Source organism: Musa acuminata, chromosome BXJ3-4 (assembly GCF_036884655.1).
Source record: "Musa acuminata AAA Group cultivar baxijiao chromosome BXJ3-4, Cavendish_Baxijiao_AAA, whole genome shotgun sequence".
Lineage (NCBI taxonomy): Eukaryota > Viridiplantae > Streptophyta > Magnoliopsida > Zingiberales > Musaceae > Musa > Musa acuminata.
This window is the reverse complement of record NC_088352.1, coordinates 43140701-43155038: the sequence shown is the minus strand read 5'-3', so window position 1 is coordinate 43155038 and position 14338 is coordinate 43140701. Positions and strand designations below refer to the sequence as shown.

The 14338-nt window shown below is 40.5% G+C and overlaps 1 protein-coding gene across 1 annotated transcript; it reads left to right on the top strand.

Annotated features, from left to right (window-relative positions):
• Positions 1-11: 11 nt before the first annotated feature.
• On the top strand, positions 12-13460 carry LOC135636441 (uncharacterized). Its single transcript, XM_065148129.1, has 11 exons — positions 12-2486; positions 7154-7391; positions 7468-7601; positions 7690-7711; positions 10477-11789; positions 11871-11993; positions 12069-12205; positions 12304-12514; positions 12599-12836; positions 12913-13063; positions 13152-13460. Exons 1-11 carry the CDS (start codon positions 23-25, stop codon positions 13458-13460), a joined length of 5340 nt encoding a protein of 1779 aa, XP_065004201.1. The 5' UTR covers positions 12-22.
• The last annotated feature ends 878 nt before the right edge of the window (positions 13461-14338 follow it).

The window sequence follows — 14338 nt, the reverse complement described above, 5'->3', positions numbered from 1 at the left end:
TTTCGTCGCACGTCACTTGGCTATGGACACCAACGTCTTCTCTCTTCCGGTCCTTCTTCTTCTTTCCCTTCTCTTCTTCTCTCAACCTATCCATCGCTCTTCGGCAAGTGATACCATTTCTATCGGTCAATCTCTCTCTGGAAGCCAGACGATGATCGCCAAGGAAGGCAACTTTGAGCTTGGTTTCTTCACTCCAGGTAACTCCGGCAACTCCTACATAGGCATATGGTACAAGAAACTCCCGGGGCAAACTGTTGTTTGGGTGGCAAACAGAGGCAACCCCGTCTCCAACGCCTCCGGTGCAGAGTTGCGTCTCTCCGATGATGGCAATTTAGTCGTCCTCAACAGCTTCAAAGTCCCCGTCTGGTCTTCCAACTCCACCATATCAACCTCGAACGCCAGCGTGGCGGTCCTTCTCGACACCGGAAATCTTGTGCTGAAAGATGGGTCGAACTCGTCCACTCTACTCTGGCAGAGCTTCGATCATCCCACCGACACATGGATGCCAGGTGGATGGCTTGGAGTGAACAAGATCACAGGGGAGTACCAGAGAATCACCTCGTGGGAGAACCCGGAGAACCCTGCGCCCGGGCCTTTCGCTCATAGCATGGACCCTGACGGCTCCAACCAGTATGTTCTCCTGTGGAATAGATCTGAAATCTATTGGAGTGGCGGGCTCTGGAACGGCCAGTACTTCACCGGAGTCCCTGCAACCAAAGAAAGCACTGTGTTCAACTTCACCTTCGTCGACAATCGTGACCGGAAGTTCGCTACGTACACGATCACCGATAGTGCTTTCATAACTCGCTTCGTGATCGACTCCGCCGGGCAGGGCATGCAGTGGTTCTGGCTCAACACGACCCAGGAATGGCAGACAGTCTTCACGCAACCAGTAGCTCACTGCGATGTCTATTCTCTCTGCGGGCCCTTTGGTATCTGCAACCAGAAGAGCTCCCAACTCTGCCAGTGTCTGGTTGGATTTGTGCCGACTTCGATCCATGAGTGGCAGCTAAATGACTGGAACTCAGGATGTAAAAGAAGAACTGGATTACAGTGCGGGAATCGAACCTCGGACAACGGAGAGAAAGATGGATTTCTGTTGATGCCCAACGTGGGATTGCCTGCCAACCCAAGGAGATTGACGGCTGGAAGTGATAAAGAATGCAAAGCAGCTTGCTTCAGCAACTGCTCGTGCACCGCATACTCCTTCCAAAATGGATGCTCGATTTGGAGCGGGGCTCTTCGGAACCTTCGGCAGCTTGATGACGGTGACAGCGAGGGTGGCGGTCCTCTTTACATCCGCCTTGCCTCCACCGATCTCCCCAGTTCGAGCGGTAGTTCTCATAAGCTGACTACAGGAATCGTTATAGGAATAGCTGCTGGAGGAGTCGTCATCTCTTTTTTCGTCGTCTTCGTCCTAATTTGGGCTCGTCGAAGAAGGAAAATAACCCAAAGGTCAAAGCAAGCAGATGCTTCTTTGGTCCCATTTCCATACAGCGATTTGCAGCGTGCCACCAAGAATTTCTCTGAGAAGCTGGGAGGTGGAGGCTTTGGCGCTGTCTACAAAGGTACTCTGCCGGATTCGGCCGCGGTAGCCGTGAAGAAGCTCGAAGGGCTCAGGCAGGGCGAGAAGCAATTCCGAGCCGAAGTGAGCACACTGGGTGCGGTTCAGCACGTCAATCTTGTTCGTCTTCGTGGCTTCTGCTGTGACAGAGACGAAAGGCTTCTGGTCTACGAGTACATGCCCGGCGGTTCTTTGGACTCGTATCTCTCGGGAGACAACACTGCGGTTCTAGGCTGGAAGCAGAGGTACCAACTACTTCTCGGGATCGCAAGGGGATTGGCCTACCTCCATGAGAGCTGCAGGGAGCGCATCATCCACTGCGACGTGAAGCCGGACAACATACTTCTCGACGCAAACTTCTGCCCCAAAGTAGCAGACTTCGGCATGGCGAAGCTGATGGGGCGCGACTTCAGTCGGGTGCTGACCACCATGCGCGGAACCGTAGGCTACCTCGCGCCGGAGTGGCTCTCAGGCCTACCCATCACCCCCAAGGTTGACGTTTACAGCTTCGGCATGATGGTCCTCGAACTGGTGTCGGGAAAGCGGAACTCGTCGCACTCTGATGGGGATAGCGGCGCAGCATTCTATCCTTACTGGGCCGCGAAGCAGATCACGGAGGAGAACACACTGAGCTTGCTGGACTCCAGACTGGAAGAAGCTCCTCCTGATGAGGAAGAACTAACCAGAGTGTGTAGAGTCGCCTGCTGGTGCATTCAAGACGCGGAGTCGCAGAGGCCTACGATGGGGCAGGTCGTGCAGATTCTGGAGGGAAGCTTGGAGGTGAACAAGCCGCCGCTGCCGCTGGGACTGAAGATTCTAATGGAAGAGGAGGGCAAGATCGCGTACCAGTTGCCCTCCACCGACCCATCGACCTCCGTAGCCACCGATACGTCCGAGGATTCCGTACCCCTCCATGGAAGATGACCTACTACAGACCAACACTAGTTCTCAAGCTGAAGAAGCTTCATGGTTAAAGACGAACACCTTTTATGGTAAGCTTTATGCTGTACTCTTCCATTCCAATCGTTATAGACCTAATTAAATGTTTGTCCATTTATCAAACTATATACAGAGAGAGACAGAGTTATCCCTATCTGAGTTCCATCTCTCTCTCTCTCTCTCTCTCTTTCTCTTCGTATCAAATTGGGATGAAAGATATGGTTGAAATAACCAGCAATTTTCAACCTAAAGTTTGTCATGTCAAATTATTCAAGGCCTCAATCAAGCTGTGGATTTCTGATATCTTACTGCATTTCGGTCCGAACTTGACCTAAGACATATCATCTGGAGCTACTGTAGTAACTTTGTTTAGTCTGAATCGTTGACTTATAATATTAAAATTAAAATTATTAATAATATACACATCAAATATGTATAAATCTATCTGATGATCACAGTAAATCAATAATCTCATTCAATGATTTCATCATCATCAATAATTATACAAGACTCATAGATAGATATATATATATATATATATATATATATATATATATATATATATATATATATATATATGTGTGTGTGTGTGTGTGTGTGTGTGTGTGTGTGTGTGAAAATCACTTAAATACTAATTGACATCAATTCAACATCCAAGATATATATCAAATTATTTTTATAAACAAAACTTATAGATAAGCAGGCCTGTTTCTTGATTACAATCGTCTCATCGTCAAGCAAACCTGTTTCTAAAAATATTTTGTTTAAGATTTTGGTTTCTGATTTCGACCATGATAGTTTTAACATTTTTCTTTACAATTATCTATGGTAAGAAAACGCTAGGAATTTGACGAGCTAAATAATTATTAACTCCTTTGTGTCATTGTTTTTTTGTGATATTTATTTTTTTATCAGTAATTATGTTGGTGATATATTATAATACCCATTACTTTTATATGATTATTATTTTTAAGCAATGGTTAGGAATAGCACATTCATTAAACTTTGTAAGGAAAGATGTTTAAGTGTAAATCACTAGCTTAGATTATTTAAATTAAAATTAATGATATTATACTTATCAAATCCTTATAAATCAATTTTTATCTACTTTTAATATAGATTAAATTAAAAAATCATTAATCTCATTCAAAATTTCATCACTAATGACTATACAAATCTCATATATATATATATATATATATATATATATATATATATATATATATATATATATGACAATAACTTGAATGTTAATTGGCATGTCAAATCATACTTTAACATCGAAAATATATATCAAATTAGACGAATAGACTCCTTAATGTTGAAAGTCCTTGGAATTGTAATGCCACGGCCAATGGAAAAGTCAGGAATATTACAACACTATAATCCTATAGGTGAAAGGCCAAAACCATAATAAAATCTTTTTCAGACCATTTATCACATAAGCCAATCATAATTACTTCACCCATAAAATATTCGTAATTTATTTAATAAATTAATTATATAATTTAGTCAATAATTGATCCATTATGCATTTTCTGTATAGCTCTAAAAAATTGAGAGATAAATGATATGAGCAATTACGACTTAGTAAACATCGTTATTCGCATACCAATCAAAATTTATCATAAATATGTATTTTTAAAAACATATAAACTCTTTATATGTTTTTAAAATATGTATTGATATCAAATATTTTCTTTATGCCCATATAATTTATAAAAAACCTTAAATTTTATATGTATTTTAGAATCATAAGCATTTTAGAACCGTAACTTGTTGAAATAAAATGCATAAATACTTTTCAGAATGACATACATATATTTTAAATCACATAAAATACTTATGATACTTTTCTGATTGAGACACAAGTAAATATATTTTTATAATAAAATATATATGTATAGCTATTGTCATATATCAAAGCATAAAATATTACATTACAAAGACTATAATTTATATAAATGTAGTTAATAGTTTATAAACATAAATATAGTTAGGGTATACATATTATTAGAATAGAAGTCATAGTAAAATCAATAGCTACGATAATGAAATAGTGCTTAGAATTATGCTTAACTCGCATGATATAGGTAACATATTGGTAAGGTCTAAAAGAAATTAGTTCCTAACATATATTCTAATGTATAAACCCTATAAGCAGGGTCCAGATTATAATCATGCTAGTTAGACAACTATCATGTCACAAAAAATAAAAAAATATTATATCAATTATTTTTTAAAATAAAGTTTAATTTTTTTAATATTATTTCAAAACTGATGCAATCATATAATATTAGAAATACACACACACACACACACACATATATATAATCTAAAAATTTATAAAATAATAAATAGCAGTTCAATTTATATACTTTCTCAAATTATAAAAAGTTAAATTCCTTTGCAATAATTTTAAATAACAAAGATTTGTAAACCACGTCAAGCATAAAGCATTTATTGATTCCAAACATATGTATTAATACTTACCCAAATTAGATACTTACCCGAGTTACATAACAACGACACAAGCATATAATTTTGTTTTATGTTCTTATTTTTTCATCATCTATCATTTTTTTTTTAATTTTATTCACGATTTAAATATCAAATTAAATAAGAATATCAGGATTCATCAATCGGTAATCCAAAATGCAAATCTAATATATTTTTTCTGAACTTAACTGAATTCATCTTATACCTAATCGAATCCTCTATATATTTTCTCTAATTGTTTATTTTCTTTTCTTTTTCATCTTTTTCTCTTCTCTTCTATTTCTCAAACCTCTCTCTGTCTCTCTCTCTCTCTCTCTCTCTCTCTCTTTTTTTCCTTGCTTCTTCTCTCTCTATCGTCTCCCGTCTCTTCTCTTTTTTGTTCTTCTCTTCCTTCTCTTCCCCCTGTTCCAAATTTTCTTTCTTTCACAACTCTGTCATCAGAAAAGGCCAAGAAATTGCCAAATGCTTCCATTATTATTTTGAACTGTTGACCTCGGATGATAAATCCCTGTGATCTCCCGTTGACATTCTCATAGTTTCAAAGTCGTCGAGCACAATGCACGGCTGTGCATGTGAGGGCCACACGTACGGGTCCTCCAAGACACGCATGCATCTTCGCCATGGCGTGCAGTGTGATATATAGAACACCCGCACTTTGATCTGTTTCACATTATATGGCACCGGCCACAGTTTAGCCAACATCTCATCTTCTTATTTCCTCCTCCAACATCATCAGCATTGCTCTCACCTCTTACTTATCCTTAAAGCTAGTGACTAAGATAAGGCTGATGAGACGGAAGAAGAAACAAACAATTATAATAGCTTTGTGCCTCCCCCACAAATGTCCTCTCCTAATTCACATATTCTCCACCACCATATTAAGCTTCGTGGGTTTTGTGCCCGCGAAGGGAAACATACTACTCATTGATAAATGACGTGTCACGCACTTGGATCAATCTACGTAGCGTGTTGATCTTAGTCCTCCTCATCCCTTCCCTTTGGATCAATCTTCCCAATGAAAAGGAAAAGGTTTTGATAGTGGTTTTATAAGATGCTCGATATAAATCTTATGTTCCACGTTGTTGCATGTTCGTAGAGCAAATGTATTAGGAGGAAACTAAATCTCAATAAACGAAAGAGTATCTATCACGAAGAAAAAAAATTTCTAATAATTATGTTTGATTATTTTATAAATATTTTATAAATTTTTAATTTTATATCTATGTGAGAGAAAAATACATAATTACTTTATGATTTATATGATAGGATATATAAGAGAATTTGTAATTCAATGATTTCATAATTGATCATATGATGATGAATTTAGCTTTTTTGTATAGATGTATGAATAAGAGTTGCCGAACTACTTATTAAAGTTACTTTGTCTCTCATTTGATCAATTTTGTCTCCCGCCTTGAGCATAAGATCATTGGTGCCTTAAGCACACTTTTTAATATTTTTCAACCTTCATCAAGATTCAAGGAAATAAGAACTTACGTAGTATATAGAAGGCTCTTACATCTTTCTATATATTTTCATTCATTTGATCTTTTTGATCTTCAGTAATATTAGGATCTTGTAAATCATACTCAAGAAATTTTTTTATCAAATTTTATAATAATTATGAAATAAATAAAGTTTTCATTTTAATAATCCAAAAATAATAAATTTTACCTTTGATGATAGGAAGAAATTGATTATGGACACTTACTCCAATACTTGTCATTTTTATTTTTTTTAATATACTGATTTTTTTTTAAATCACATACTCCTATTAATCTTTTTTTCAAACCAAGCTTGGAAATCACACTTATTGGTTTTTTTTTTACGGAACTTTAGGTAGTAGGAGAAGAAAACAGTAAAAGAAATTGAAGAATACCTATTTATATAGATTGATGGAAGAATACCTATTTATATTAGCCAAAAGATAGAATATAAATTTTTTAAATGATAAAAAAATCTACTATATCCCAATAAATCATTTTATCCTCATCTATTTATTTTAATCTAATTTTTATTTATTGAATTATAATTATTTAAATTAATCTTATCAAGAAAACACTTTTATCTAGTTAATCTTCCATTCACTACTTCCTCTTTCAATCGGACCTCTCTCAGCTGAAGAATGAATAATTCTGAATCTGTAATCAGACAAGGCTAAAGGTGCATTGTTGGACTGGAAAATACGGTACAACATCATCGTGGGGATTGCTCGAGGCCTTCTGTACCTCCACCATGATTCTAGATTCAGAATCATTCACAGGGATCTGAAAGCTAGCAACATCCTTCTTGACAAGGATATGAACCCCAAGATATCGGACTTTGGCATGGCAAGGATGTTTGGAGGGGACGAAACAGACGCAAGAACCAGGAGAGTCGTCGGGACGTAGTACGTGCCAACTCTAGATCTTACCTCAAGGTGCACGTAATGCGAATCTCTCTTATCATCTTCCCTAACAATGCAGCGGATACATGTCTCCCGTGTACGCCATGGACGGAATCTTCTCGGTGAAATCTGACGTCTTCAGCTTCGGTGTTTTGGTGCTGGAAATCTTAAGTGGCAAAAAGAACAGAGGAGTCAATCAATCTTCTAGCACATGTAAGTGCACCGAAATGTCATCTTTTACATTATACTTCCACTTCAATGCATACATAATTCTGAACCTTAATTACGAAATCGATTTCAGATATGGAGTCTTTGGAACGAAGGTAAAGGGTTGGAATTAGCGGATGGGTCAATGGGGCAGTCGTCGCTTTCCGTGGCAGAAGTCATGAGGTGTATAAAAGTGGGACTTTTGTGCGTTCAAGCGCGACCAGAAGACAGACCAACGATGTCGTCGGTGGTGGTGATGTTGGGCGGTGACAGTGTTCTCCTACCGCAACCAAGACAACCATCTTTTATCATTACATCTGAAACCGATTCATCTACGAGCAAGCAAGACTCGTCCACAAACCACGTATCGATGACGACGATGTTGGAAGGCCGATGATAGTGAGCTGGAAAGCGTATGCGAGGGTCAGAAAACGTTTGTGTACACTAAGCATTTTGGTTTTGGCTTGGGATTGATGTGAAGACTAATCCGAAGAATGCAAAAGCTCTATGAGTTCGGAGTCATGGGAATTAGAGAATAGTTTATGGTGAATATAATAATCGAAACATATCAAGACTTCTTCCTGCCTCCATTCGACCCACCCACCTTAATTAAGCGGTTGGAACATATCAAGACGTCATTGAAGTACTTTGTTTAGCTTGACGATGAAAAACTGTTAAAATAGTGACAATCATGGAGTTCCTACCTCATTGTGGAGTTCGTAAAATTTTTTATCGCCTTCTCTTCTGGCTGCTTTATAGAATTTGGTCTTTGCCTTCAGAAAATTCTGTCTTCTTCTTCTTCTTCTTCTGCTCCCTCCCCGCTAGAAGGAGATCAATCCGTAGTGGTTGAGTCTCAATTGAGGATGGATTCTTTAGAAGACAATGAAGAATCAAATGTTGATCCTTGGATTTGAACACAGTATTTTAACCTGATAAGAAAAAGTCATCGGTTAACCGACGCCGAAGACGAAGGCGGCTGACCCCGTCGTGTCAACACATGCCAGCTTGAAGTGATGCGTCCACCATCACGTCTACTTAGAATCGACGGTCACGATGCTTCAACAAATGTCCTCAAGCCCTAATGGTGTGTCGTTTAGTCTAATGATTGTCTTGGAAAGATTGAGAACAATTTGACTAAGTTTCATCTTGGCACAAATAATTCATCTAATGTTGCCATTACACATTTAACGACTCTCTATAACCTTCAAATTATATTACTTAAATAAATTAACTACAGATATGTTATGCAATCACTAGTATTTTTTATCTTCTTGTACTCGGCAAAATTTATCCTCTTTTCCTAGATTACCTATGGAGGTCCCCATTAATTAAATAAACCTTTCGCTTTATTCCAGTAAACTATTTAGAATTTGGCGTGGTTTACCTAAAAACAAAGTCAGGTTATGGAAGAAAGATGAAAATATTGATCATTCTAGACATATAACAACAAATGAACAAGTAAATGGAAAACGTGTATTTTGATGTTATGTCAAAATGTTACGAAAGTGATGCATGATGGTGGGTGGAGGAAACTAATAGTTTCAAAGGGAATGAGTAGATATTTTGATAAACATGTTATGTGAGAGTTTGAGCTGCCTATATTGTTGATTGCTATTGCATTGAAGGGTTGTGGTAATAGGAGAATAGCAAAACTAAAGTGAAGGGGGCTTCTTGATGGAGCGATCTTTCTCTACATAAGAGTATATCAATAATTGGAAGCAGTGATAACGAAAGATGTTCATACTACGGATCTTATATAGTACCAATAAGTACTTAATTTCTTATCGTATTTATTTCTTACATATCTAGATATCTTATTTACAGCAACAAATTATCATAATTTATGCATTGGCTTTTCACTATGCATTGGTCTATAATAAAACGAGTCTTGCGGTATCTAAAAAGCTCTCGGTCATAAGATTTTTTTTCATAAACATTCATTACTTCATCTTTATGCCTTCATAGTCTACATTATCTTCTTTAGAGCAAATCCAATCAATTATAGTTTCAAGAAATAAAAAATAATTATAAGATCTACCACTAAAGTTTAATACTGAACCATCGCTAACATTGCTGTATAACTCAACTAGGTCATCAATCGACTACAGGAACTTGACATCACTTTCCAATCTACTCCTATAATATACTATAATAATGTCAATACCACCAACCTAATACCAATCCATTATTTGACTCATATATGAAATACATTGTTATCGATTTCCACCTTGTAAAAGATCAAGTTATCATATATCAACTATATGTTTTTTACGTATATACTTTCAAGTAATAAACTCTCTCATAAAACCTCTCACTCGTACAATATTTCAATTACATCGCTGTAAGATTGACATTATTGATAAAAACTTAATTTTACGAAGGTTATGATAAAAGATCATGAAGATAATGACATCCTTATATTCCTTGTGTCCTCAAATCAATTAATGATTTAAGAATCAATCATAAATTTGAGTACTTCATCTAATTGCATGATTTGAATATATAATTAAATAAAATCTATTACTCAAAATTTATATAAATATTTATTATCTTAATAAATAAAACAGATTCTTTTCGTAATATATTTCTCAATTGAAAAATGATGCATTGCTTCGACAACTATGTCTAGGTAATTTCATAGTTAACATCTCAATGTCATGACTCATATTTGATGGATCAAAGAAGTTGGAGACTTTTTTTATTGGATAAGAGATTGATTTAAATTTTTTAATTAATTTGAAGTCGTCGCTCAGAGAAAGTCAAAATTTTGAAATGACCGAGTGGTAATCTAAGAGAGAAAAGTCAAAGTGTGATTGGTGATGGCCAATTTGTCTGACGGATAGCGCTGCCTTCAAAATTTGTCTGAAACTTAGGACTAGTGATTGGTGATGGCCAGGCGGATGAGGAAGGGCTCGGCGCTTCTCTACCTTCTCACTGCTTCTATCCTCTGTTCCCCCACCATTGGAGACGACACTGTCACACCCGCCCGACCTCTCGTCGACGACGGAGGAACCACCTTAATTTCCGCTAGTGGCAGCTTCGAGTTGGGCTTCTTTAGCCCCGCAGGTTCCAGCAACCGCTATATCGGCATATGGTACCACCGCATCCCGGTCCAGACAGTGGTGTGGGTTGCCAACCGCCAGCGGCCGGTCACCGGCAGTTCCGGAAAGCTGTCCTTGGAGACGGACGGAGCACTCGTGATCACCGATGGCAAGAACTCCACCGTCATCTGGTCCTCGGGCTCGCTGGTCCTTGGGAACCCAGTGGCGCGGCTCCTCGACAACGGGAACTTCGTCGTGGAGGAGGAGGGCAGTGACGACGACCAGAGCAGCTTTGCTTGGCAGAGCTTCGACTTCCTGACGGACACGCTTCTGCCGGGCATGAAGATCGGGTGGAACCTGACGAGCGGGCTGAACCGCAACCTCACGGCATGGACGAGCGTCAGCGATCCGGCGCCGGGCGTGTATGCCAACGGCATCGACAAGAACGGGAATCCCCAAATATTTCTGTGGTCCAGGAGCCATCCGTACTGGCGTGGGGGGTCATGGAACGGCCGCCAGTTCGGTGGCGTCCAACAGATGATGACCGGCAACGTGTTCGACAAGAAGTTCGTGGTGGACGCCCGCGAGATCGTGTACTCGTTCTACATGCGCGACCCCTCGGTCGTCTCAAGGCTGGTCATGAACCAGTCGGGCATCCTGCAGCGCCTCGTGTGGCACGAAGACAGCGAGATGTGGAGCGTCTTCTGGTCCGCGCCCCAGGACCAGTGCGACTACAGGTTGTCGCCCTGCGGCCCCTACGGCGTCTGCTATCCCAACGAATTCGCGATGTGCAAGTGCTTGCAGGGGTTTCACCCCAAGAATCCCAGCAGATGGAGTCAGAGGGATGGGACGGATGGATGCGTGAGGAACACGGCGTTGGACTGCCGGAACGGGACCGATGGGTTTATCACACTCAGCAGCGTGAAGATACCGGACACGTCGACGTCGATGGTGGTCAGGAGCATGAGCCTGGAGGAGTGCGAGGTTTTGTGCCGGAGGAACTGCTCCTGCAAAGCCTATGCCAGCGCCAACATCAGTGGGACCGGGAGCGGCAGCGGGTGCATCATATGGACGACGGAGCTCACCGATATCAAAATGTACGACAGTGGTTCAGGACAAGATATCTATGTCAGGCTGGCGGCTGCCGACCTTGGTACGTTCGATCACTTATCATGGTAGTCTGCGTGAGGAAATGATCTGTTTTTTACTTAACGAGATGACGTTTATCTTTCAGGCTCTGAATCAAACCAGTCTCACCGGAATCATGTGGTCGTGATCATCATCGTAGTCTCTGCTCTGGCAACCTTTATCCTGCTTTCTGTTCCTTGCTTCGTTTGGAAAAGGAAGAAGAGAAGAAGTACCATCAACGCTTGTCATCTCCTTCTACTTAATTTGTGAGATATACTTTTTACCGGTTCAATTTGCTTCACAGATCGCTACATTGACGAAGAAACGCACGAACAGGACATGGACCTACCACTATATGATTTGGACACAATAGCAGACGCCACCGGCAACTTCTCCACGGACAACAAGCTTGGTGAGGGCGGTTTTGGTCCAGTATACAAGGTATAAACGAGCTCAACAGGGTGAAGCTTCGCCAAATTCTCTACTATTGACAATCGATGTGCGTCAAGTTAACTGGCCATTGTATGCGATGATTACAGGGTAAGCTGCGGGAGCTAAAAGAGATAGCTGTGAAGAGGTTATCCGAGACATCGACGCAGGGCCTGGCTGAGTTCAAGAACGAGGTAACGCTAATTGCCAAGCTACAGCACCGTAACCTTGTCCGGCTTCTCGGTTGCTGCATTCAAGCAGGGGAGAGGATGCTGATCTACGAGTACATGCCCCACGGAAGCTTGGATTCCGTCTTGTTTGGTTAGTTAATCTTCCATTCACTACTTACATTTTCAATCTGAGCTCGCTTAGCTGAAGAATGATTGATGCTGAATCTGTAATCAGACACGACTAAAGGTGCAATGTTGGACTGGCAAACACGGTACAACATCATCGTGGGGATTGCTCGAGGCCTTCTGTACCTCCACCGTGATTCTAGATTCAGAATCATTCACAGGGATCTGAAAGCTAGCAACATCCTTCTTGACAAGGATATGAACCCCAAGATATCGGACTTTGGCATGGCAAGGATGTTTGGAGGGGACGAAACAGACGCAAGAACCATGAGAGTCGTCGGGACGTAGTACGTGCCAACTCTAGATCTTATCTCACGGTGCACGTACTGCGAAGCTCTCTTATAATCTTCCCTAACAATGCAGTGGATACATGTCTCCCGAGTACGCCATGGACGGAATCTTCTCGGTGAAATCTGACGTCTTCAGCTTCGGTGTTTTGGTGCTGGAAATCGTAAGTGGCAAAAAGAACAGAGGAGTCTATCAATCTTCACACCACCTAAATCTTCTAGCACATGTAAGTGCACCAAAATGTCATCTTTTACATTATGCTTCCACTTCAATACATACATAATTCTGAACCTTAATTACGTAATCGATTTCAGGTATGGAGTCTTTGGAATGAAGGTAAAGGGCTGGAATTAGCGGATGCGTCAATGGGGCCGTCGTCGCTTCCCGTGGCCGAAGTCATGAAGTGTATAAAGGTGGGACTTTTGTGCGTTCAAGATCGACCAGAATACAGACCAACGATGTCGTCGGTGGTGGAGATGTTGGGCGGTGACAGTGCTCTCCTACCGCAGCCAAGACAACCAGGTTTTATCGTTGCAAAAGATTCATCTGAAACCAATTCATCTACAAGCAAGCAAGACTCGTCCACAAACCACGTATCGATGACGATGTTGGAAGGTCGATGAGATGGATGTAATAGTAGAAAGTTATTCACACACGATGTCCTTTGTGGAGAAGCAGAGCAAAGTAGCTGCTGCTTTTGTTGATGTATAAATGTGATTTAGTCAACGCAGTATCCAACCCCAACTATCTCTGATCGTATGAGAAGGCTTCCCCGACTCTCCTTCGAGTTGGCGGCATTTTCCAGATGACGACGCCATGATCTGCTGTCGAGCTCTCACAAGAAGACGAATACTAGCGAGCGTCATTGCCGTCCATTGTTGACTCAGAGGATGCTGTTGCATCCGAGAAGGATCGCGGTTGTCGTCGTCGTCTTCATCGTCATCACTATTCGAAACCACCTAAATTGACATGGTGAGCGTGATGGAATCCCGTCCATGGACGACCGAATTTAAGGAACACTACGCATCCACTCCAACTAGAAGGTCACCACACCACGGCCAGGTGTTGGTTGATGCATGCGATTACGTCATCCGAACACTGCTGGACTCAATTTCCTGCCCCAGAAAGAGCTAAATAGAATCTTCCTTGTAATGTTTTCCATACGATAATGCATTCATAAGAGTTAGCCGTCAGGAATGTGTAGTAGAGTTCTTAGTCTATCACGTTATCTACGATAAGCACTTCATCAGTTGGCTTTACTTCAGACCTTTAATTTAACCCTGCGTGGCCTTAAGAAATGCTTGGCCGGAGTCTAGAAGATTGATCTTTTAACCAGTCAAAGAACAAGAACGAAGGATCGCCAAGTGAGTCCACCGTAGCCATTTGCCAAGGTGTGTGATTGGATGTCTTGTTGGATGTTGCATGCTGATGAAGACATGTAAGCTATAGTTTTCTCTCTTGAATGCGCATTAGACATCTGTCACGGTAGATAGAAAGACTT